The sequence below is a fragment of the Morone saxatilis genome, unplaced genomic scaffold (assembly GCF_004916995.1).
Source record: "Morone saxatilis isolate NCDOM2014 unplaced genomic scaffold, NCSU_SB_2.0 Contig12, whole genome shotgun sequence".
NCBI lineage: Eukaryota > Metazoa > Chordata > Actinopteri > Moronidae > Morone > Morone saxatilis.
This window is the reverse complement of record NW_023339674.1, coordinates 22,392,413-22,414,606: the sequence shown is the minus strand read 5'-3', so window position 1 is coordinate 22,414,606 and position 22,194 is coordinate 22,392,413. Positions and strand designations below refer to the sequence as shown.

Here is a 22,194-nt window from a genome sequence, read left to right as displayed (position 1 = left end):
AAATGTTTGGCATCTTTCCTTGATTAAATTACTTCAAATGATTATTCAAAGAGTTTACAAATTGACCTGATGGTGGCTAGACAGACTGACAGATACTGACAAAGTGAGATTGCTATCCATTGAACCACACTGCTAGCATGGCTTTAAAAAAAGGAAACAATATAAACAGCTCACAAAAAAGGTAATATGTAAAGGAAGGTTAGAATTGCATCATGAGATTCTTTGAAGTACATTTGGTGATGAAAGTCTACACAGTGTTGGCACAGTCACAGACACTGTTCACTTCTGTGAAATAATGTCTGTGTTTCATGTGAATCCCACCTGCAGACAGTCAAGTCACATATTCAAATATAAAATCCCACAAGGAATGGTCTCGGCTCTCTTTTCATCATGACATACAGTACACTTAGTGCTACCATAAATCAAATGACATGCTATTTCCAGGCGATTGCATATTAAGCCTAATCAGACTCATATTCATCCGTCTTTCAACATCACTGACCACTTCCCCTTCTCCAACAAGCAAATTACAAAGTATGTCTGGCTGTTACGTCATCGAAATGATAATTATTAGTGAGCAGGTGGCAGCTTGGTTGGCAGCCTACTTACTATCCTGCTTCAGATATAATACTTTTTCACCATTCACATTTTTTATTTAACCACCTGAGAGCTCTCAAATCAAGCCCTCTGTATCAATTCAATAAGTCACACATATGTGTAAATGTTCATGCCTTTGCGTGAGTCAGTGTTGTGGAGACTATTGAGCACAATTTACTACAGTTTAAGTACCTCCACTCTCACTGTAGTAAACATTTCTGTCCTCACGGCTTTACTGGAGAGGGCACAAACTGAAATCACTGCCCAGACCAGATGACACTAACATATATCTGCCAGGTTGTTTCCTGGAGTTATTTTACTTACAGAAGGGTACACCTCCTGTATATACCCTAGCAAGGTCAGCTGGTAACCTTTACCTAAACCAGTCCAATCCACAATTCTAGTAACAGCTTCCGCCACATGATGCACCTTTCAATGAACTGGACCTCTACTATTCAGGATCTGAATTGTGAGACTTTTCTTTAAATATTCTCAGGCAACTCAATAGCCATTGTTGGCATCTCCTGCCATAGCATATGATGGACATTAACCTGTAAGCAGCCCTTTAGGCTTTATAGGCTATGGTACAGTCTGACTGATTACCCCAGGAGACAAACTGTGGGAGCAAGATTTTAAAACATGGTGATTATGACTTTTCGTGCCTTTAAGGAGAGAGGGCTTACCTGAAGAACTCCATGAAGGAAAAGCCATAACCGTGTTGTTCAGCAATGCCTGCACATACAACGTTGGCTGATGCTCCTATCAATGTTCCATTTCCTAAAAAAAAAAAAAAAATAACATTAAGGGAAACTATTATTATGTCTCATTTTTCATGTCACATGAAGCACATGACAAGTATTCAACATTTATCCACTGTTATAATTATATCAATAATCATCATCAAGGTTCCCCTTTTTTGCATTATTTTCAGCTAGTGTTAAGTTTTCTAGTTTTCTAATCTACTGTGGGCAACATTTTGACAGTCAGGGTGCATATCCATCCTGCTGTTCGATACCGCTCACATCTCAAAAGGTGTCAGTGTGGGGATGGAGCTGGGCGGCGACATCATAGTGCCGATCGATGTGGTCCTGTCACAGTGCAGTTGATTAAACTGAAACACTGTGACAGCTCTCTGACTCTCTCCCCCTTTGTGTCCTTCCCACCCAAACAGAGCCACACTGTGCTGAAGGGCCGGCCACTGGGGTGTGGCAGAGCATGAATAAGGCAAGCTTTGAGGGCCTTGAGCTGCTCTCACAAAAAAGCACAGCCTGACCTCCCCGGGGACTGACACAGCTGTACAAAGTGGCTGTCACCTGGAGCATATGATGTCTCCTTCTGCCAGGGGCCAATGATAAAGATCCACACTCCAAACTATAAAGTCCCTGGTGACTGTAGGGAAGGTGGACCTAACAGTTTAATACACCATTTTATACTTCACTTTACACTTGATTACATGAAGAGGTTAGAAATAGAGGCTTACCCCCAAGGCATGCTCCCATGGCCAAAGCAAAGATGAGAGGTTTTATTGGCAGGTTCACATCTGCATCTTGACTTAAATTAATGAGAACTGGAATCTGTGAGTAGAGATATATTGGAGATTACTGAAAATATAAACTTTCCAAATCATGCAACCAAAATACATTTACATATACACAGGGGCTCCATCTATGATGTGGCACATGATGTGTTTCACATGCAATTACGTGATGAGCCACATTTGAGCCCACCATGATGGCAGAACAGCGTGAGCCCAACCCTAGAGCTTTCATGTGCATCGTAGTACAGAATAGTTCCATTGGTTCCTGCTGTTTTAGCCTCATGTTGCATGACCGAATACTGGGCTACATATTACTTTCACAAAACATACTAACAAAACATGCATACACTGTACATAGTCTTACATCATTTAAAATGTTTCCCCCTGATTAGGAAAGCAACCCTGTATTTACAGGAGCGATAAAAAAGAAAATACTGTATCCTAAAAATAAAATGGTTTGCATTGGTTGGTTGCCATAGAAACATTTGTGCTTAAAGTTCAACATTTTGAAAAGAAAAATGCTTTCTTGTGGTACATCTCTTGTATCTAACTGAGAAAGACTGGAAATAGCTAGATAACAAAAACTACTTAGAGTTTTGTACGGCTTCAGGTTACAAGATATAAGATGTTAATTGATGAGTTTTAGAGTTGCTTGTTAGCTGATATTTCCACCTTTGGAACAGAACTGGGTTAGCTGTTTCCTGCTGTTTCAAGTCTGGCTAAGTGCTATCAATCTTCTCATCTCACTCTCAGAAAGAAAGCGAATAAGCATATTTCTCAAAATGACGAATGTGACAATCTGGACATGCTCTTGCAATACATAAGTGAGTCTGAAAACATGGAAAAACAACCAGAGATACTCCTGGATACACTGGTAGTTTAATTCTAACAAGAAAGATCTCATTCAGTGGGATAACATCTTTTCTTTTTCTCACTGTCATTTTAATTGAGCACACTGCCGCCCCTCTGAAACATTGATCTCTGTACAACCTTTTAAATTTCAGCAAAACAGACAGCTGACAACAAAAGTGGTGAGGAGGCAGTTGGTCTGAAAGTAGCTGCATAATTCATTAGTGTCTGAGAGGATCTTACCTATATTTAAGATAAAAGCTGCATGGAAAGTAAGATACAGTACCAGTACACTCACAATCTAACTTTATGTTAAAATGAATGAGTATATTATTAGCATTTGGATCAATATTGTCTCCTCTGCTCTTCTTACGTGAAACTAATAACACTTGTTGGGCCAGTGATCCTACACTTTGGGTATGAAAATATTGTTGTCTTGGCTGGACTTTATTTCAGTGCTGTCAAAGATATCAGAATTGTTAACAGATAATACAGATAGGAGTAGATAATACTGTAAGTAATAAATTATGCTGAAACCATATAGGCAAGAATGTCTAAGTCCCAATACTATATAAAATTAGTTTATCTTAAATCAAGCTTTATTATATACTGTATACGCAAGCTATACATTACTTTCTGTTTGGAACTATGACAAGAAATATTACCTGAAAGTATCCAACAGTTGTTTAAAATGAGGGAAAGCCAATATGATTTGAGACGAATATGCATCTTTGAGAAACAAAACTAATATATGAAAAATAATTGTACTTCTGTTACAGGGGTGAATTTGTCGTAGTTGTTACTTTTTGTTATAGGTTGTGTGCTATGAAAATGATAAGCTGTAGCTTCAGCCTACAATGTTTGGATCCGTACAAATTTGGGACTAGTTCTTTACTACTTTATGTATGACTATAACTTTTTTCCACTGACTTTGTGTGTGTGATTTCACAAGGATATACTGGAGTGTGAAATTAAAGCATCATGCTGCAGCCTCTTACCATGGTGGCAGTGAAGGGAATGTTGTCAATGAGAGAAGATGCGAGGGCCGAGACCCACATCACCAGAATAATGGCTATAGCCAAGCGCTGGTCCTCTGGCACCGCCTGAGAGGGGAGATAATAAGAGCGACAGATAACTGTTACTTCCATTGCCCCTCAGATGCACAAACAGCCCCCCTCAGCCCATCACTGATTTAAATCAAACACATCAATTATGTTCACTCTTTGACACTGAACCTTTCGTCAGGGAGCAGAGCCTGAAAGGATGAAGCTGTCTGAATGTGTGATATGACCACAGGTGGTGGTGTCTTTGAGTTTTATCTCTGAGCTCTGCTGTACACACACAGGCCAATTCTGTACATGTGACAAGCATGTTGTTGTTTGAACCCTAAGAGAGTTTTCTCTTAGTTATGCAAGGCCAGGATAAAGAGAGCAATTCTCCTCCTTTCACCTGTCTTCTACTTGTATCAACAGAGAAAGGCCTTGCAATTCTCTCACAGCATGTTGTCCATTGTTTGGTAGGCTGAGCAGGTCAGAAACCATGAACAGCACGCCACCTGTCATGTGTGATTATTAGACTTATAGAGGCCCACAGTCTAAACACAAGCTGACATACCTATTACTGGTGCAATTCTCAGCTAAGAGACACCTCACTTGCATGAAGCACACAGGCTAGAATATGGGTGAACATTACCTCAGACCCTTTTGACTGCTGACAGGAATCAGATGTAAACAAAATAATTGAATTCAGAGCTGTGCAGAACATAAGGATCAATATGCATGAAATGCAATATCATGTCACCTGTGCCCAATTATCAATTATGCCATTTGCACAGAGCCCTGAGAGATGACTGTTAAGAATCAAAGGAAAAACTCACTTTTATAAGCAGTGCTGTCTGTTCTCCAATATAGTCGATAAGCTGCAGCTGGGCTAAAGCCTGGAAAAATGAAGAGGAGAAGATTAATATTGGGAAAAAAATCTGAGGAGAATTAGTTATAGGTGGGATTAAACCAAGAGAAGAAAAGCAATTTGGTTTATATTAAACGGTCAATAAGTAGACAGGGACAAATCTATTCTTGTTATCGTTATTGACACCTTATGGGGACTGGTTTCTGACACTGTACAATGTTAAATGCGTTCAGCACATAGTTTTGCAGGGCTCACGTCTATATCAAAGACTCACAGGAGGGAGACAACAAAGCAGTTACTGTGCTGACATTACATTTTCATTTCATCCTTTAACAAGGAGGCTCATGGGTACTACCCAGTGTACTGTTAATAGATCGAAGCACTGATCCTGTTTACCTCCAGTATCTTGTAAAGATGCTTGTCAGAGGGGAGCCCACCTAAACCTACATTTATCCCAGTTCTGGCTCACTTTTTATTTGTTATAATTACCTCATGCTCAAATTGAGGCTCTAAGCAAAAGTTGTTGTTTGGCATCAGTTTTTGGTTTCCACTACGTTGTATGAGCTCCAAAATCTATTGAAAAATTATAAATGGGCTCTAAGTCAATGCCAAAAATACAGCAGAGTCCGTTAAATACCTCCATCAAAACGAAGAGGCCAGCAAAGAACAGTAGTGTGGCCCACTCCACCCGGTGCAAGATGATCTCGAAATCCTGGATGTCAGCCAGAACCAAAAGCCACAGCGCACCCAGAATAGCGATCCAACCTGGAAGAGAGAACAAGAAACACCACCTGACATCTCTCTTTATAGCCAGAAAACACTCTCACATACATAAAATGTATATTTCATGGTCTTATCCAGTAGACATTGAGCACAATGTGGCAGATTTATAAAAAGAGGACATATCACACACAACACTTGGGGATACTTAGGAGACTTTTTAAACTATTAAAAAGTGTTCATTAATTTAATGAAATGGAGTTCCATCTGCTCTCTGTTCACTTTGTCTTTAATCCCAACAGCAACCTTTATAAATGTTACAGATTCTACTGCGACATTTTTACATCTAAGTCTTCATTCAAGTCTTTTTGTTATCCTTGCTGCTTCCTATAAATCAATGATAAAGAAATATCTGAAACAAATGTATGCGTGGAAATTGACATAACAAACGTGAGGATTCAATCTGAGTTTCAATGCATGTCCTCACTATAATCTATTAAACAGGTCATACCATGAAGTGTTGGAAACAATGAATAAAGCATTTGCTTTGTCTAGGTGGGTCTGATGAAGCATTCATTATCATTTCAATGCATTCTAGTCTAGAGGACAAAAGTTGGCACCAGCCAGTGTTTTTGAAAGAGGGAAGAGTGTGCATCCACTTGGAGAAAATTTGATTAAACAGGTGAGCACCAGTAATTGCCTTGGCCGAGGTCTTTGGGGAAATAATTTCACAACTGATGAGAATTAGTGAAGAAAGAAGAGCAACGGAAGGACACAAAAAAGAGAGTGACAGCAGGAAGATAGACTGAGGAGAGACTGATAAAAATATCAAGACTGAAAGAGAGACTCAATGTTTGTGCAGCTCCACAGCATGTTTACATGTTCAAAACCTGCTGAGGCGTTCTCGGCCAGAGCCAAAGCAGGAGGTGGCTGGAAATGTTTTTTGACAGGCAATTTGGTTCTCGGGTAGTAACTTAGATTATAATACAGGCAAACTTTTAGGGAAAATGTGGGCCAAAGTTTGCTGAAAATAGCCAGTAAGTTGTACTGGCTCATGCTTGCCTGATTATTGTACACATCCTGCAGATACAGAGCCACAGTAGCATTCATTTGAAGAACACTCTCCTTTTAGCTCCGTTTTGGTCTCCATAAACTCCTGTTAAACTAGCTGCTAAATGCTCCACTTTCACCAGCAAGTCTCTTACTTTGTCAGTCTGCTGTTTGGTGCTGGAAATAATGCTGATGAGAGCCAAGAACCAAAACAGCCAAACTAAGGGCTGTAAAACCAAAACAATGAGTAGAAAAAGATCAAAAGCAGAGTTGGTTTCATCAAAATCCTAGCAATCCCCTTTACATGCAAGTACCCATATAAAGTAATTTTGATAAAAATATAAGAACATTGATAATAGGAAGGTGCTGCAACAAAGAGAAGGTCAGAAGGATTAGAAAACACTACTTCTACTACCACACTCTCCCCGTGAACAGTTGATCTTCATTAGAGGGTAAGTATGACATTTCTGTCTTACATAGATGACGTCTACTGAAGGTCTTTGTGGATACAATGTCACATTTTCCTTCCTATATATAAGGCCAACTCTTTGCTAATATATTCATTACGGAGTTCAGTTACCTCACTGTGCTTTAGTGTGACAATGAATTAGATTATTTCATCAAAAATAATTCAATAATGAATAATAAGTAGTAGCTGTATCTCGCAGGCTGCAAAACAAGTGAGTCAGTATAAGTGGCCCAATAACCACTGTCAACAAAAATGACACTTTTGACTTTCTCACTACTTGATATTTCCTCAGCCTGCATCCAGGAGCAAGCAGCAGGTAACAAACCTAAAGAGCTCTCCAATTAAAAAGAGCTTTTTGGCAAGTCTGAGCAGTTTATGACATACTCATGTATCATACCCAATACAACAGTGTCTGAGACAGGAAATGTGCTGTGAAAAATGTCTCATCGCAGTTTTCCATAAGTTACACAGAACAAAGTAAGTGAACACAAGGCCAAAGCCAAAAGATAAAGAGATTTGTGCTCCAGCTCAAGTATCTATTACACTCGTAAGCATATGGTTAGATAAGGTATCCTTTTGCCTTGCCACAGACTAAAGATTCAAAGCAATTTAAATGTTGGAAGTTAACCAAAGTAAGAATCTATTGAAAGACCAATCTGTGAAATATTAAGTAACATCTCTGAAACTCTACAACTTTAAGGAGTTTCAGAAATCAATGTTCAATTATTTATTTTCTATATTTCACACTTTGTATGTGTTTTTAGCACTTTTCAATGACTTTCACTGCTACACTCTCCTGATTTCTCCATAGAAATCAATAATGTCTCATCCAAACCACAGTTGTAACTCACAAAACCACAGACACATTAGAGGGATCAAATGACCAGGCAATAATCAGACTGAAATTAAATATTACCGTGTGAAGTTAATGAAATTTTAATGAGGCTCAATTTTTAAAACATGTGTGACTGAATAGACTGCTGCAGTACTCAACCCTGCCTGTGACCTGCATGCATTAATGAGAGCTGTGTTTGGACAGGCACCTATCCCTCCACAGGGACAGAAAACACGCTGCTGTGGGGTCATTCCCATTTAATAAATGTCACAGTGAGGTAACCTGAGTAGTGCCTGTAATTAACTGAGTATGTTTGGTGACTGAGTGGCCTCAGCAGCGAGGGGAGAGATGACAGGGTGTGTATGAAGACAGTCATCTTCATTTAGGGACAGTGTTAGCATTAATGAGATGCTGTTAAGGTCATCTGCCGAGCACACATCAGAGACATCACAGTCAGAAGCGTCAGACAGACAGATATAACCCTCAACCTAACCCACAGGTGCAGATCTACTAACATGCTCAAATTATGCAAGTAGGCAGATTTAGAGCCTTGCTTTTGTCCATGCAGTGCAAAGAAGTCATGTTTACGTCAGCTGATTGGTGACAACCAATCATATTCATAACCAGACAGTGATACCAGATATATTATATTATATGCACATCCAGTAGATACAAAGCAACATTAGCATCCATTGGAAGTTGTGTTTCTGGCCACCTGATGAATCTAAGTCTAATATTCTTTCTCATTTTAGCTTCGTTTTTGGTCTCTCCACCAATAAAGAAACATTTAGGTCTTTTGCCATTTTTAGAGCTTTTTTAATTGAAATAAAGCTAAAACTTATGAGTGAACCAGAGATTGAGCCTAAACAGTAAAATTGCGGACCAGAAAATCAAAACAATAAGCTGAAAGACGCTAAAATGCTCTACAAGGTTAAGTGATAATTTTCTCTGCAACATCTTTCACATTACACATTGTCATTTAATCCATTGTCATTATAAAAACATTAATTATGGCAACTTTAAGGGAATGCAATGATGTGTGAATCTGACAGTCACTTTAAGGGCTTTGTTAGCACCTGGATGTCACAGCCTTATGAAGTCACTATATGATGGTTTTACACAGCTTTAGATTTTTCCTGATTCTTCTCTATGATTTTACAACTCAACTGCCTATCTTTGCATAGAAACCCCTAAAAAAGATACTGAATACAATATGTAACTATTGTATTGTAAGTATATATTAGAGTAGTAGTCGTAGATTTACCGAAATGTTGTTCATGAACACAGATTTGAAATTGCACCACATGAATAAATGTAATGTGATGGGGTCTAAATGCAGCTCAGTATCCATGTAATTTGTTGGATGTATTTGCTAGTCAGCCCATTGTTTGGGCTCATTTAAAATGCAAGGACAGAGGAAGCTGTGTTTCATAATTACATGACAGAACTTATAACCACCCAGTGGGGCCTGTAAAAACAGCGCAATAATGAGATACTGCTGCGCTTACCGAGATCAAGATGAATGCTGGGAACGAAGGAGTTGACAAAGAACATGAAGATCACCACACCAAGGACGGACACACACTTAACCAAGAGAACCTTGTCAGTGATTCTGTGCTGTGGAGGAGAAAAATATAATCTTTTATTATACGACTGACAGCATTTGTCTTAAGAAAAGTTTCAAAGACTAGTCCAACTTCATTATTGAGATAACATCAATGCACCGCAGACACAGTGGGTTAGGAATCGGTCTGAGTAAGTATGAGAGCCTACCTTCTTCTGCAATTCTTGAATATTTTGCTCCCAGTTCTTATCCTCTTGAGAAATTTGTCTGCCAGACAAAACGACATGTGAGTGTTGATAAACAGAAATACATACATTTAATTATAGACGTATCACTCTCTTAAGAGTTTTAAACCATTTGTTAAATCATGGAAATGGTGCCTCTGATAGCTGTTTGTCAATACATACTGAATGTTGTGGTGTTTTAAGATATTTGCTGAGTGATGTGTAAGGCACTCCCAATGCTATGAAAATCTTTGCTACAAATGTTATGCCTGGAAACAAACATTTTGGGCAAGGGGACAAAAAAAGAAATTATTCTTGGACTTCCTTGTGTTTTTTCCTTCCTTGAAGTGCTATGTTGTGTTTTAAATAAACTAAAATAAATTCAACTACATTTGCATAAATGGGCATACATTAGATGTCTCATTCCAAAAGTCATCAACAATATGATGGTAAATACTGACTTCTTTGTCTTATTCACAAAACATAAACCAATTTTGTCTTTATCATGTGATTTTCAAAATATATTTTATATGTTATTATAGATATATTTATATGTTTTCAGTTTTAACCTTTGGAAGGTTTTCATCATCTTGCGGAGCAGACTTTCCAGGTTGAGGACTTTTTGCATCAGGAGGCATTTCACAGCTGTCTCCTCTCGGCTGGCAGGGTTAATGCGCTGAGCCGTCTGCCTCCAAACCAGGATCTCATGCTTGAGTTCTGAAGGAACAGGACAAAGAAGAGAAAGCCAATTGTTTAGTGCATGTTAAACACATAGACTCACAGTCATTACAGTGGTGAAGCTTAGTAGCAGCATGCAGCATGTTGGGGGATTTGGTTGGAAACAGCTCCTACAGCTGTGGCTGACTGAGAGGATATAAAGATGTTTTCGGTCAATATGCTGTTAGCCCCCATAGAGGGACTAATGCAGCCAGGCTATGGGCACATTGACCAGCTCAGGAACAGCCAATGTTGAAGCAGAGATACAGCCTTAGGAAGCTGGACGCCTGTGTAGATATCAGTAGGTGCCATCCTTTTTCAGGAAGGTTGCCTAGGTGACCTTAATAGGATCTAACTGACGCAGGAAAAAAACATTCCTGTAAGCAAATCTGCACAATTACCAGTCGTGGCAGGGGCTTTTGAGCTGGTTAAGCTGCATGCTCTCCTAGGTAGACCAGGTTGGCAGGAGAAGCGGAAACTCCACAGGGTGGGATTTACAGATGGGCTATCAGGCCCGCATTGACCGGCTGCGCAGTGATCGGCAGCAGCTTCCTTCTATCTGCCTGGGGCTCAGTGTGACAATACAGCTCCTAACAGTCGGTTTTCCTCACTCCTTAAATGGGAGCGGTGTGGCGACGACCAGGGAGTTTGGTGGTCTCTGTTTTAATGATCCCCTGCTGAGGTTCTCTCAGAGGGGGGACACTGTAGGATTGTGGGTAAACGCCGATAAGAGTTGACAATTTCGCACAAATATCTTTGTTTTATTAGTTTGGCCAGTATCTACATCCCTGGGGTGTCATATGCAAAGATTTACAGTAGCAGCTAATAGATTCTAGGATAGAGGACACCGTTCAAAACTAAACTCGCTGTGTGGTTTTTATTATTACTAAATGATCTTACTCGACCTCTGGACAATCTAAAGTCTTGAGGGATGGCCAAATAATTGTTTCTTCTATTAACGGATAATTAACTGTGCTGTACCAGATTATCAGAATATTTTATACAATAGCACAAGCAGATAAAAAGATTGGAACTAGGACGGGAGCCCTGTGCTGCTCTCAGGCTGCTCTCTGGATAAGTAAAGCCATTTTTACTGCCAACTTGTCAAAGCTAACAGCTGAACATCCAAGTAAAGGTGTGTTTCTGAGATGGGTGAGTCATCAGACTCATGAGGGAGCCAAGCAGCTGAAAGAGGCAAAAGGTGAACGTGTTCCACTCCAGTAAATGATGTTGAACTTATAGCCTATCACCTCAGTACTTTAATTAAACTAATTCTTAACCACATTTATTGAGACCAAAATGGGGCTTTAAATCCTAAAACTATCAATAAACCGAGTTACAAACATGTTATCTGTATCTCAGGGCCACAGAGATATCTCCCCTTTTATTAACTAGGACGCCATAATTCAGAGATATTTTATAAGACATGACAGGGTCATCTGATGAGGACAATGTGAATGCAATACTGTGGAAATCACCTGAGGTGAGTGGTGGGGCGGGGAAGTGGAGGGATTGGGTGGGTTCTTTAATACAGGGGGCACTATACATCGTGTGGGAGTTAGAGGGCTGAGGCCGAGTTAATTAAGTTTCTAGGAGGTCGCTGCATCGCCTGAGAATCGTGAGTAGTGAGTAGCTGTAGCATGGTGGTAGTATGTGGACTAATGTTCTTAATTAATACGCTTCATAATATTAATCAATGCATAAGTGATTTTGGCTTGTGCCACATGCAGAGCAATTCTATAATTTACATTCCTGCCTTGATAACTCCCCTGCCCAGCCTCACTATGTATCACTTCCAAAAAATCATTGCCTATATGGAAAATAATTATTAAAATATCTTAACTCACCAACTATTTCAATGGACTCTTTGTTGTAGAGTTTTTTGTTCCAGTAGAGCATCCGCAGGAAAGGGAATGAGGTGAAAAGGACAAGGCATATTCCAAGGAACATGTAGCCTGTGAAACTGGCAAAATCAATCCCCTGTAAGACAATGAATAATAATGTGTGAGACAACACAGTCTCTTAAGATAAAGCTCTAAGATTTCATTCAAATATAAATAAGCATTAGTGCTGTGGTTTTCTGAGAAAGCAGTCATTGTTTTTTGAGAAAGCATCAGAAAGAAAAAGTACATGAGCAGATGCAGGTGCAGGTGTTACTATTAATCTGTGGTACATCACTATAATAAAGTCATTCAAATAAACTATATTATCACTATAATAAAGTCATTCAAATAAAACAGTTTTGTGTGTTTGCGGTATACAGTGGCATTAGGAAATACAAGTTTATATATGAGCAGACAGAAAATTAGTTGTTGTACACAAAAGGATGAATATAAATGAAACGTTACAGAATTTAACCACCATGGTCCATCATGACCACTGAGCTCTACTGGCATGAAGCACATCTTACTTCCTGCCTGAGTACGAAACAGCAGCCTTGTCCTCAAAGAGGTTGTCCTCAAAATTGAGAGCTAATCTTTCCCAAAGAACACCATTTTATCAGATGCATCCATGGAAATGTCTCCTTGTATATATCATATATATATAATATACCATTTGTTTGGTGAGGGATTTATACTGTCTTTATTCCTTGCACAGTATGAAGAATGGTGATAAAACTGGTTAATAGTGACCTCTACAGGATTTGAAATTTCAAGTTGCAAAAAGCCTAAGATAAGGGAGGAGAGGAGGGGTGACACAATGAAACATGCAGCAGGACAAACCAGAGATAAATATATTCTTACACACCACTTTAAATATATCAAGTATCCAATCAAGTTTGAGTATGAATGTTGTGGCAGGTGTGCAATAGCCCTTAAATGTCTCATCAATTGTGTAATGGATTCAATTCAAAGATTCCTTTTCTCTCCCACAATATCATTTTATCACGATGCCCCCAATACAACTCTGACTACTCCTTTATTCATGGGTCCAAAGAGACTTGCTCAGTCAGTCTGCTGTGACCCTCAGGGCAGCCTCATGGGTTGAGGGTAGCTGCTCATGCGAGCCTGTTATAAATGAAAACTCTTCCTAGAAACTAAAAACCAAAGACTTGGAAAAACTTGTATCTGTGTCTCAGTCCAACACATCTCTGCAACATATTTCCAGTCGTTACTAATTGTTCAGTAGCAAGACACAAGAGAGCAAATCACTAGAATGTAATGTTCTGTCTGTGTGTTTGCTGCTGTAATGTATCTCTGTTTACAGCCGTAAACTGTGAGCTGGTGTCCGTATTTAAAAGCCAGAGTCTCTCTCTGACTGGTTGGAGGAGATCCATTTGGCAAGAAGGGTCACCAGTGTCCCTCGATAAAATTAGACCAAGAGGTAGTTGGAGATTTTGTATGCACCATGCTACCTTGCTCTGTAACAAATCAAATACAAGGACACTCTGATGAGTGGCAGAATCACCTAAACACACACTTCACAGCTGTGCCATTCTTTCTATCTCTGGATTTCTCCCGAAAATCCCCTCGACACAAACAAGCAAGCATGCAAACAAACAAACAGGCAGGCAAACCATGCATGCACACACAAGCTGTCCTTATCAGAGGCCAGACATGACTGAATGAGTGCACTGCCGCTGTGTCCCTGCGGTTCTGTCATCTGTGGAACCGAGCCAAGACAAACCGGACAGCGGGCCGTGGGAGCCTGGCGTGGTAGGAGCTACTGTATACTGAAGGAGACCACATACGGCTGCACCCACAAAGGCTAAAATGTCACGCGCAGTGAACAGATGCCACATCAAGCAGCTGGGGAAATGTCATGTCTTCTAGTGATGTAGCATTACGCCCTCTGAGTATAAGAGGAGTGAAGGTTATGAGAAGAGCCTACAAGTCATTGCCCTTTTCAGACAGTGGCGGGCTCTGATTAACTCAGTAAAATGCTCTCACTGCTGTTTACTGACATCATTTTGTCAAAATCTGTACAATAGAGGACAACCTGTTTTCCAAAATATGTACAGTGAAGTAATATTCATTGTAGCCCCAATGTCAACATCAATTAGAAAAACAAATATTTAAACACAGGTAGGCTGTGCTTCAGCAATGTGACTTGATGGCGTGAACAGGGATTTTGTCCCCAATCGGTATGATTGCACATTGACCACTTTTTTGCAGTGTCTAAAATTTTTTTTGAAAAAACAAAATATATATAAACACAAAAATGTTATAAACACCAATCAATTATATTTCAATGGGCCACCAAAATACATTCTATACATACAGATGACAGTTAAAAGGAAAAACCAACACAAACCTTCTAGTCTCTCAAACACTCCTTTCTCTCAGAGATGTTTAATTGATTCATATAAATCATATAATTCATTCATTCATTCATTCATTCATTCATTCATTCATTCATTCATTCTCATCAGACCCTTCAATGACCCCTTGTGTCCTGTACGAAAGCATCTGCTTCTCTACTTATTCATTCAGATTTTTCCTTCAATTTTTCATCTGTCAGTATTTGGTGGTACAAATACATAGACTATCACAAAGGTCTCAGCCAAGTGTGATATACGTCATCCAGCACAGAAAAAGAGCTGGGCGTTCAGTTACATGGTTTCACATATTATTGCATCAGGAGTGACACTGTCTCCTCCACAAGTTTAATCACACACTAATCCTAAAGAAAGGGTCTTCAGCATGACACTTACAGAAGACTAAAGCTACACCAACAGAGGCTGGAGCTGTGGAACAGGTGAGTATGCTGCAGGAAAGGAAGCTCTAGGAAGGTCCTTCTCCTCACTGGCATACACAGAGATAATTGAATGTGCTAGAAGAGTGGACTCTTAGAGCAGCGGTGTTGCTTATAACGACTTTATGAACTGTAGTAACATTTATGGTAAAAAAAGGAGATACAAATCTTATAAATGTAAAGCAACATTGGGCAGGTGTTACAGTTTCTTTCTCCACTCTTTTGACATTTTTAATTCCTGTGATTTATGACAGCGGCAGCAAAAATATGAATTGGTTTCACTGCCACTACATCTCCATTCATCACCTGCACATCAACGTAAGGGTCTCGACTCACTATTGTATATACATAGAGAGATTAGGCTGAACAGAGAATACTATATAAAATTCTAGCAAGTGTCTGTATATACACTTTGATTTTGTATGCACTGTAAAGTCTATATCAGGTCATGAATGTCAGAGCTTATATGAGGAATGTAAAGGCTTTAGAGAAACGGTCTGCAATAACTTGACTTCCAGTAAACTAAACTTTAATGGATAAAGTAGGTAACTGACTACCCAACACACATATTTCTTGTTTCTTTTATTTCATTTGTTGTATAAAGTTTCTTTGAGTATCTTTAAAAGTGCTATATTTCTTTAATTATTTGTTCTAAGTTTAGACTGTTAAGTTATGCAAGACCTGTTGCTACTCCTTGTTTACAAAAACTGATGAGTTGGTTTTGTTTGCTTGTATGTTAAAGCTACATTGAGTATTTTTTGACCACTACAGGGCAAACTACTTACAGCAACAGAACTTTGATATTTTATAGGTTTATCTCATTCTTATGACTAACATGTTAGCATACAACTGCCACCTGTCCAATGTAAATGTAGACTAAGAAAACTTTTTAGTATAAATAAAATGTATTATTATTATTTATTATTAAACAATGAGCTAAGAGCGGCTAAAAACTGTACAAAACTGCAGAGTTGGATGTTGAATTTTAGTGGGATTTGCAGCATCAGCATCCCTTTCACATTACAGGGAGTCATTTGATTTAATGTTAATATCAAAATACTCGATGGAGCTTCTTTAAAGTGGTGCTCAAATCCCTGTCTGTTCAGCAGAGTTGTTTGGAATAATAACTGTCAGCGCTGTTTCTCAATGTGCATTTATTACTGCCATTGCAATGATGCTCCTTTCATAATTACCCAAACAACTTGTCATAACACAAGATTTTCAAAGCAGTTAGCAGCACTCTATAGATTGACAGGTAAAGTGCAAACTATGCTGCCAAAGCTGTTTATCACATACATACATATACGTACATATACATATATATACATATATATATATATGTATATATATATATATATTTACACAGGGTGTGTGTGTTTCCAGTCTGTGGCGGTGATATATTGGATTACTTTTAAGTACAAAATCTTTCACATGCAAACACAATAATTTCATCAATGCAAACACAATAACTTATGAGGAAAAGTGTCTTTTTCATCATGGCAGTGACTTTAGTGACTTTTTCAGAAGTCACTCAAATGTAATTAAGCTATGCAAGCTAAGTCCATGAACCAAACTAATATTGCTGCATCAATTAAGAAACGATCACCCCCTAGAATAGGTTAATTATTGAGAAAAAAAGATAAATAAAGGGTGAGAAGTGACGTGAATCCATTTCAGGTGAAGTGTTCCTTCACCTGTCAGTACTGTACCATCTGTGCAGCTCAAACAGCAATTTCCTCTTCATCTTATTATTATTATTCTCTGTTTCACACAAGTCATGAGGAGCATTATGTTTGCTTTACTAAGCGTCTGGTTCATGTGTCAGATTACACCGAGCTGATCTGTTACACGAGTATATTAGTGCAAGTTTAGGCAGAGAGCTGTGAAAGTGCCTACTTCTTTGCGCAGGTCCTGATTTGATACTATAATCACATTGGGTGGATCTCCGACAGCTGTGGCAGCCCCTCCAATGTTGGTGAAGATTACTTCTGCAATCAGGACATGTCTGGGGTCTAGATTAAGCACCTCACACAACCTGCAAAATCAGATAAGAGACAGAAAAGCCCTTTAGCCACGATTAGATTGGGACGGGTGGGGAGAAATAAATACAGGAATATAAAAAAGGATATTGGAAGACAAAAAGCATTGGTCCTTTAACATCAAGGCAGTACAGGATATCCACCCAGTTGGCTGGGTAGCAAATTAGAGCACAGTTTTTCAGATCTGTGTTATGTTCATTGGGTGTTTAATTAAAGTCAAATATCATCTATATTCTGATCTTCTGGCAGCGATTTTGAGCACTTAATAATGGTTTACTGTATAGATTCAATTCAGGGGAAGGAAGTAGAGACACTAACAATGAGGAAGAGACAGAGCTGGGCGGCACACATACAGCTGATTTGTAAGACACTGCACTAAAGTAAATTGCAGCTGCTGTGTAGTAGTTCTGTTTTTAGAAATGTAATGTGTGTTTCAGCTTTTTTCAAAGGGGAGGTTGTGATCTATCGACTGATGTGACTAAAGAAAATACTGCAGGGTTACTGAATACAAATCACTGATTAAATACACAAAGAACTTTAAGTTAATATAAGACTATTTGTTGTTATAGATAATAATGTCTTTATTCAGTTATTAAAATGTACTGTATCTGATGAGAAATGTGATTGGATAACTGATTAGGTAAATAAGGTCAATAATGAATAATAATCAGGTTTCCGATAAATGTGAAGCTACAGACACCAGTCGCTCAGCTTACCACAAAGGCTGGAAACAGCGAGTCTAGTTCTGTCTGGCGCTAACAAAGTCCACCTAGTAGCACCTCCATCTATTTATCTATAACACACCACATAGTTGTGGCGTCCAAAAACATGTCGATTCATTCATCTTCATCATCATAGTCTGCAAAATGTCCCCTAGCAGTGAATGTGAAGGAACAGTTGTGTGTCTGTATGTGGCGACCTGTCTAAGGCGTACTCTGTCTCTCACCTAGTGTCAGTCGGGATGAGCAGGTATAGATAATGGATAGAAATGTCTAATGGCTATACTGTACCTTATGGTGACAGGGGTGAAGAGCATCATAGTGGTCACATTGTCCAGAAAAGCAGAGAGAATGGCAGCGATGAGACAGAGGATGATGATCATTGGCCACACTCTTCCTCTGGATAATTGGTAAGCCTGCAGAGAGAAGCAACATGACAATGAGTCAGTGATAATGGTACATAGAAACCTATTAAGTGGATGTCATTCACAGTATGAGTGCAGGATAGATTTAAAATCTGTGTTGTCTGTGTTGAGTGAGGACAAGTTCTGACATTTCTGAGATGTGTCTCAGAGCATCAAGGATGTGACAGTGAAACATCATCCATTAGTAGCAATGGTAGTAGCATTAAATGACATAACAGACATAACTCAGATTCCAAAAATAGCCTTAAAATAACGCAGATGAACGCAGACTCACAGTTTAATACTAATATACCAGCCTTAACCTTGTGGGAGTGGCTCAGGATGGCCACTTTTTGTACGTAATAGTTCGATGTGTCAGAGCTGCTAAGTTGTTCTCAGAAGGTATTTTAATTTGGAGAGCCTGGCCTTGTCCAACTCACACTTAAAATTCATGAAGCTACATGATCCCTCTGTTCTCCAGGTCTGAGTGCTACTGTACCTGAAGGACAAAGGCCCTGCCTCACCATCTACGCAGAATATTCAAGATTAAAACTGAGCATCCCAGAGCTGTTTACCTGATGGGAGGAACCCTTGACCTTGTACAGAGAGGATGAAGCTCTTATCTTCTACTGTAAAGTAATAGACTAATGTGAGAATGCGTATTCCTGTAATATTTGTACGATATGTGTAAATAAAAATAGATTTCTTTTTAAGCAAAATTAACTTCACAGTCCTGAAATGTATAAACATACAACTATAAGTTAAGAAATAAACAATTTACAGACGATATGTATCAGTTCATACTTCAAAAGAGCACTTGCAGTAAAAGAACATGATTTCTTCTTCTCTAAACAATATAATAAATATTAAACAGAATTGGCTCATTACAATAGAATAGACAGTACCGAGCTCATTTTCTGAACTTTCCCACAAAACAAGACAAATGTCATTCTTTTCAGTCTATTATAGTACTCTACCTTTGAGTCAGGATGTAAAGATAGGTCATCTTACACAACTTACAAAGGTCTTCCCAAATCATGGTCATGTTGGATAAGTTCTCATGTATCAGTGCTAATTTCAGAAATAGCTCAAAGCATGACGCCTTCGAGACAACTCTAAAATACCAGTGGGCAGTTATTTTCATAGACCAGTCAGCATCCCTCATGGTCAAAGGTAAACATGCACATGGTATATTACTAAAGGCTATAAAATGTCAGACTTTCTCGACTGATTGTACTGATTTTGTTATTTTCTGTGTCAGTACTGGGATCCATAATTATTATTATCACTCACCTTCACAGCACAATAATCAAAGAAGCCAGTGTCTGAAAAAATAGCCACCAGAACCATCTGGAAGAAACAAGACACATTTCTTTAAAAACAAAATCCAACCATTTTCCATTGTGTAACAAGATTATATGTCGCCCTGATATTTCAAAAATAGTTACCACAAACAACAAGATGGTGGTGACTAAGACAGATACCTGCACGGGATATTGTTTTACTTTATTATTATACCCATTACAGTATGACAGCTAAATGAGTGTAAAGACCAAAAACACAGCCCACAGAAATGTGTTTTTGAAGGAGACCATGAATGATATAAACCTGAATTTATATTATACATAAACACTTACACATAATTGCTTTGTATAAAGTGTATTGTAGCACATATAAATGCATGTATCTTGGAAATGTATTGCCTTTGGAATATTTTCAGACACTTCCCCTGCTGTGGCAGCTGTTCACATTGGAAGTTACCATAGCTACCATCTGTGGTCATGCATCTATATGAAATTTAGATACCACTGATCTGGCAGAATTATCTTTTATGTGAATAATAAATGTTGAATAATTTGTTATAGATGTGATTTGTTATAAAGTTACAATGTGCCTGAAAAGAATGATTTAAATAGAAGTCCTTCTGTTTTCAGCACTCATGTAACACTGAATTTGTATACTGAACTAGACAGGAAGTGTTTGTTTCCATGGAGACAAGATTTTATATTGTCAATTGCACTTGCCTCCACAGAATCAGATAGAAAGTGAAGTACTAAATATTTTTTTCTGTGTAAAATCTTACAAACCACACTGTCTTAAAAGTAGATTTGCTGAGTAAATTAACATTTTAATAACATCTTTGACTAACCATGCCAAACAGAAGAGCCAGCGTCTCATAATCGATCCACTCCACCACAGTAACCAGACTGGGCCGCTGTGGCAGAGACAGAGAAAATAATTAGATTTCACAGGGATTTACTAGCAATTATCAGATCTGTGAACAAAAAGTAAATTAGTGTCAAATACATTAATCCCTAGTTGAGATTAGGCAAATTGTTATTTTCAGTACAGCACTAAACTTTCTGGTAACAGATATATTTGTTAAACTCCTCCCTGACCCAGATCCTGCCTTTGGATGCTATCGGTCAGACGACACTTTGACTTTCTGTAGCAGGAAAAGCCCAGGTGGAACTCCTAACACTAACGATGTCTCTGTTCCACCAAATTGTCCCAGTGAGCCGCACAGGCTCGATACCTTTGAATTGGAACCTGTCCGACTAATTAATGATACTAATTACACCTGTGCTTTCCCTGTATAACTTGGAACTTTGAAAACTAAAGTTGTGATAATTTACTGAGCTTTGGATTCTAAGAACTGATAAAAACATACATTAAGCAACTTTCTTTTCTAGAAATACTTTGTTTGTAAGATTAGGAGCGCTGTTAAAGAGACAATTTTCAATACAAAGAATTATCAGCTTTTTTTTTACAGACGTCCATTTTCTAATGCACCTCAAACTATAAATTCTTCTAATACCAAAACTGAAGTTTAACTGGCAGCCATTTTGAATCCCTTGACTAGGAAGAAGTAGGCTAGTAGCCCAGTTCTGTTCAACATGCACATCATGTAATATACTGTAATCCTACACTGCTGACTGAAAAGGATGTATTAGAAACAAATGAGTTTGCACGTGAAGGGCCAATACAACTAGCCACCGAATCAGCTCAGGTAGCTAGCGAACTTACAGCGTTCAAGCTAGCAAACTAACTTTCTCACTAATGTCAAGCTGTTGTTATTGTTGCCAGCACATATTTTGACAAACATATCGTGTTTGGGTAAACTAAGTAGTTCTAGGCATCACTCCATTATTTACAGCTCAATAAAAGACTTACATCACCAATGACAGCCAGAGCAGCTAAGGCTGCCAAAGATCCCAGCATGGCCGCCAGCGTCCGGTGCACAATCTGAAAATTCACCAGAAACGCTTAATTTAACGAATTGAAATATTGGTATTTAAACATCAACATTTATAGATATAACAATCTCTCTCTCTCTCTCTCTCTCTCTCTCATTATCATTCATTTAACAAACCAAAATACAAAGAACAATCCAACATAAACAGGAACATAATGCACATTAATGTCATCAAATATTCTACATTTACATCTATTACAAATGTGATATTGTCTACTGTTAGGTCAAATGCTCTAATTACCTTTGGTTAAGTCACATGAGTGGAATGACTTTATAGCTTTTCTATTAATTCAGTCATTCATTTATTCATATATCTTTCTCATTGTGCCAGAGTTTTACATTTACTTTTTTGTATCTGTCATTAAAAAAGCCAGATGTCGTATAGTTTATTAAACTGTAATTGAATGAAATTTAAAAATAGTTGAATAGAAATAGAAAAAATAGTATTTAAAAATGAATGATTTAAATAACAGTAGGATTCAAAAATCTTGTCGAGACTTCCATTAGGATGAAACACTGCTGTTCTTGATGCTGCAACTATTATGGTCTGTCTTTTTCTTCTGTGTAAAATATCAAGAAATTCAGAACCTAAAGTAGATATTACAGACAAA

The 22,194-nt window shown here is 38.4% G+C and overlaps 1 protein-coding gene across 1 annotated transcript in view; it reads right to left on the bottom strand.

Moving 5' to 3' along the window:
• The window catches only part of oca2 (oculocutaneous albinism II), a 39,407-nt gene that overhangs the window by 8,027 nt on the left and 9,186 nt on the right, over window positions 1–22,194 (bottom strand). Inside the window, exons 9-22 of the mRNA XM_035653676.1 lie at window positions 21,502–21,573; window positions 20,477–20,542; window positions 19,621–19,677; window positions 18,215–18,339; window positions 17,062–17,200; window positions 12,318–12,450; window positions 10,323–10,470; window positions 9,739–9,796; window positions 9,474–9,582; window positions 5,529–5,656; window positions 4,860–4,919; window positions 3,982–4,086; window positions 2,078–2,171; window positions 1,281–1,374 (exon numbers count right to left, since the gene is read on the bottom strand). Of these exons, the coding sequence (XP_035509569.1) occupies window positions 1,281–1,374; window positions 2,078–2,171; window positions 3,982–4,086; window positions 4,860–4,919; window positions 5,529–5,656; window positions 9,474–9,582; window positions 9,739–9,796; window positions 10,323–10,470; window positions 12,318–12,450; window positions 17,062–17,200; window positions 18,215–18,339; window positions 19,621–19,677; window positions 20,477–20,542; window positions 21,502–21,573 (1,388 nt within the window). The remainder of the gene's footprint in view (window positions 1–1,280; window positions 1,375–2,077; window positions 2,172–3,981; window positions 4,087–4,859; window positions 4,920–5,528; window positions 5,657–9,473; window positions 9,583–9,738; window positions 9,797–10,322; window positions 10,471–12,317; window positions 12,451–17,061; window positions 17,201–18,214; window positions 18,340–19,620; window positions 19,678–20,476; window positions 20,543–21,501; window positions 21,574–22,194) is intronic.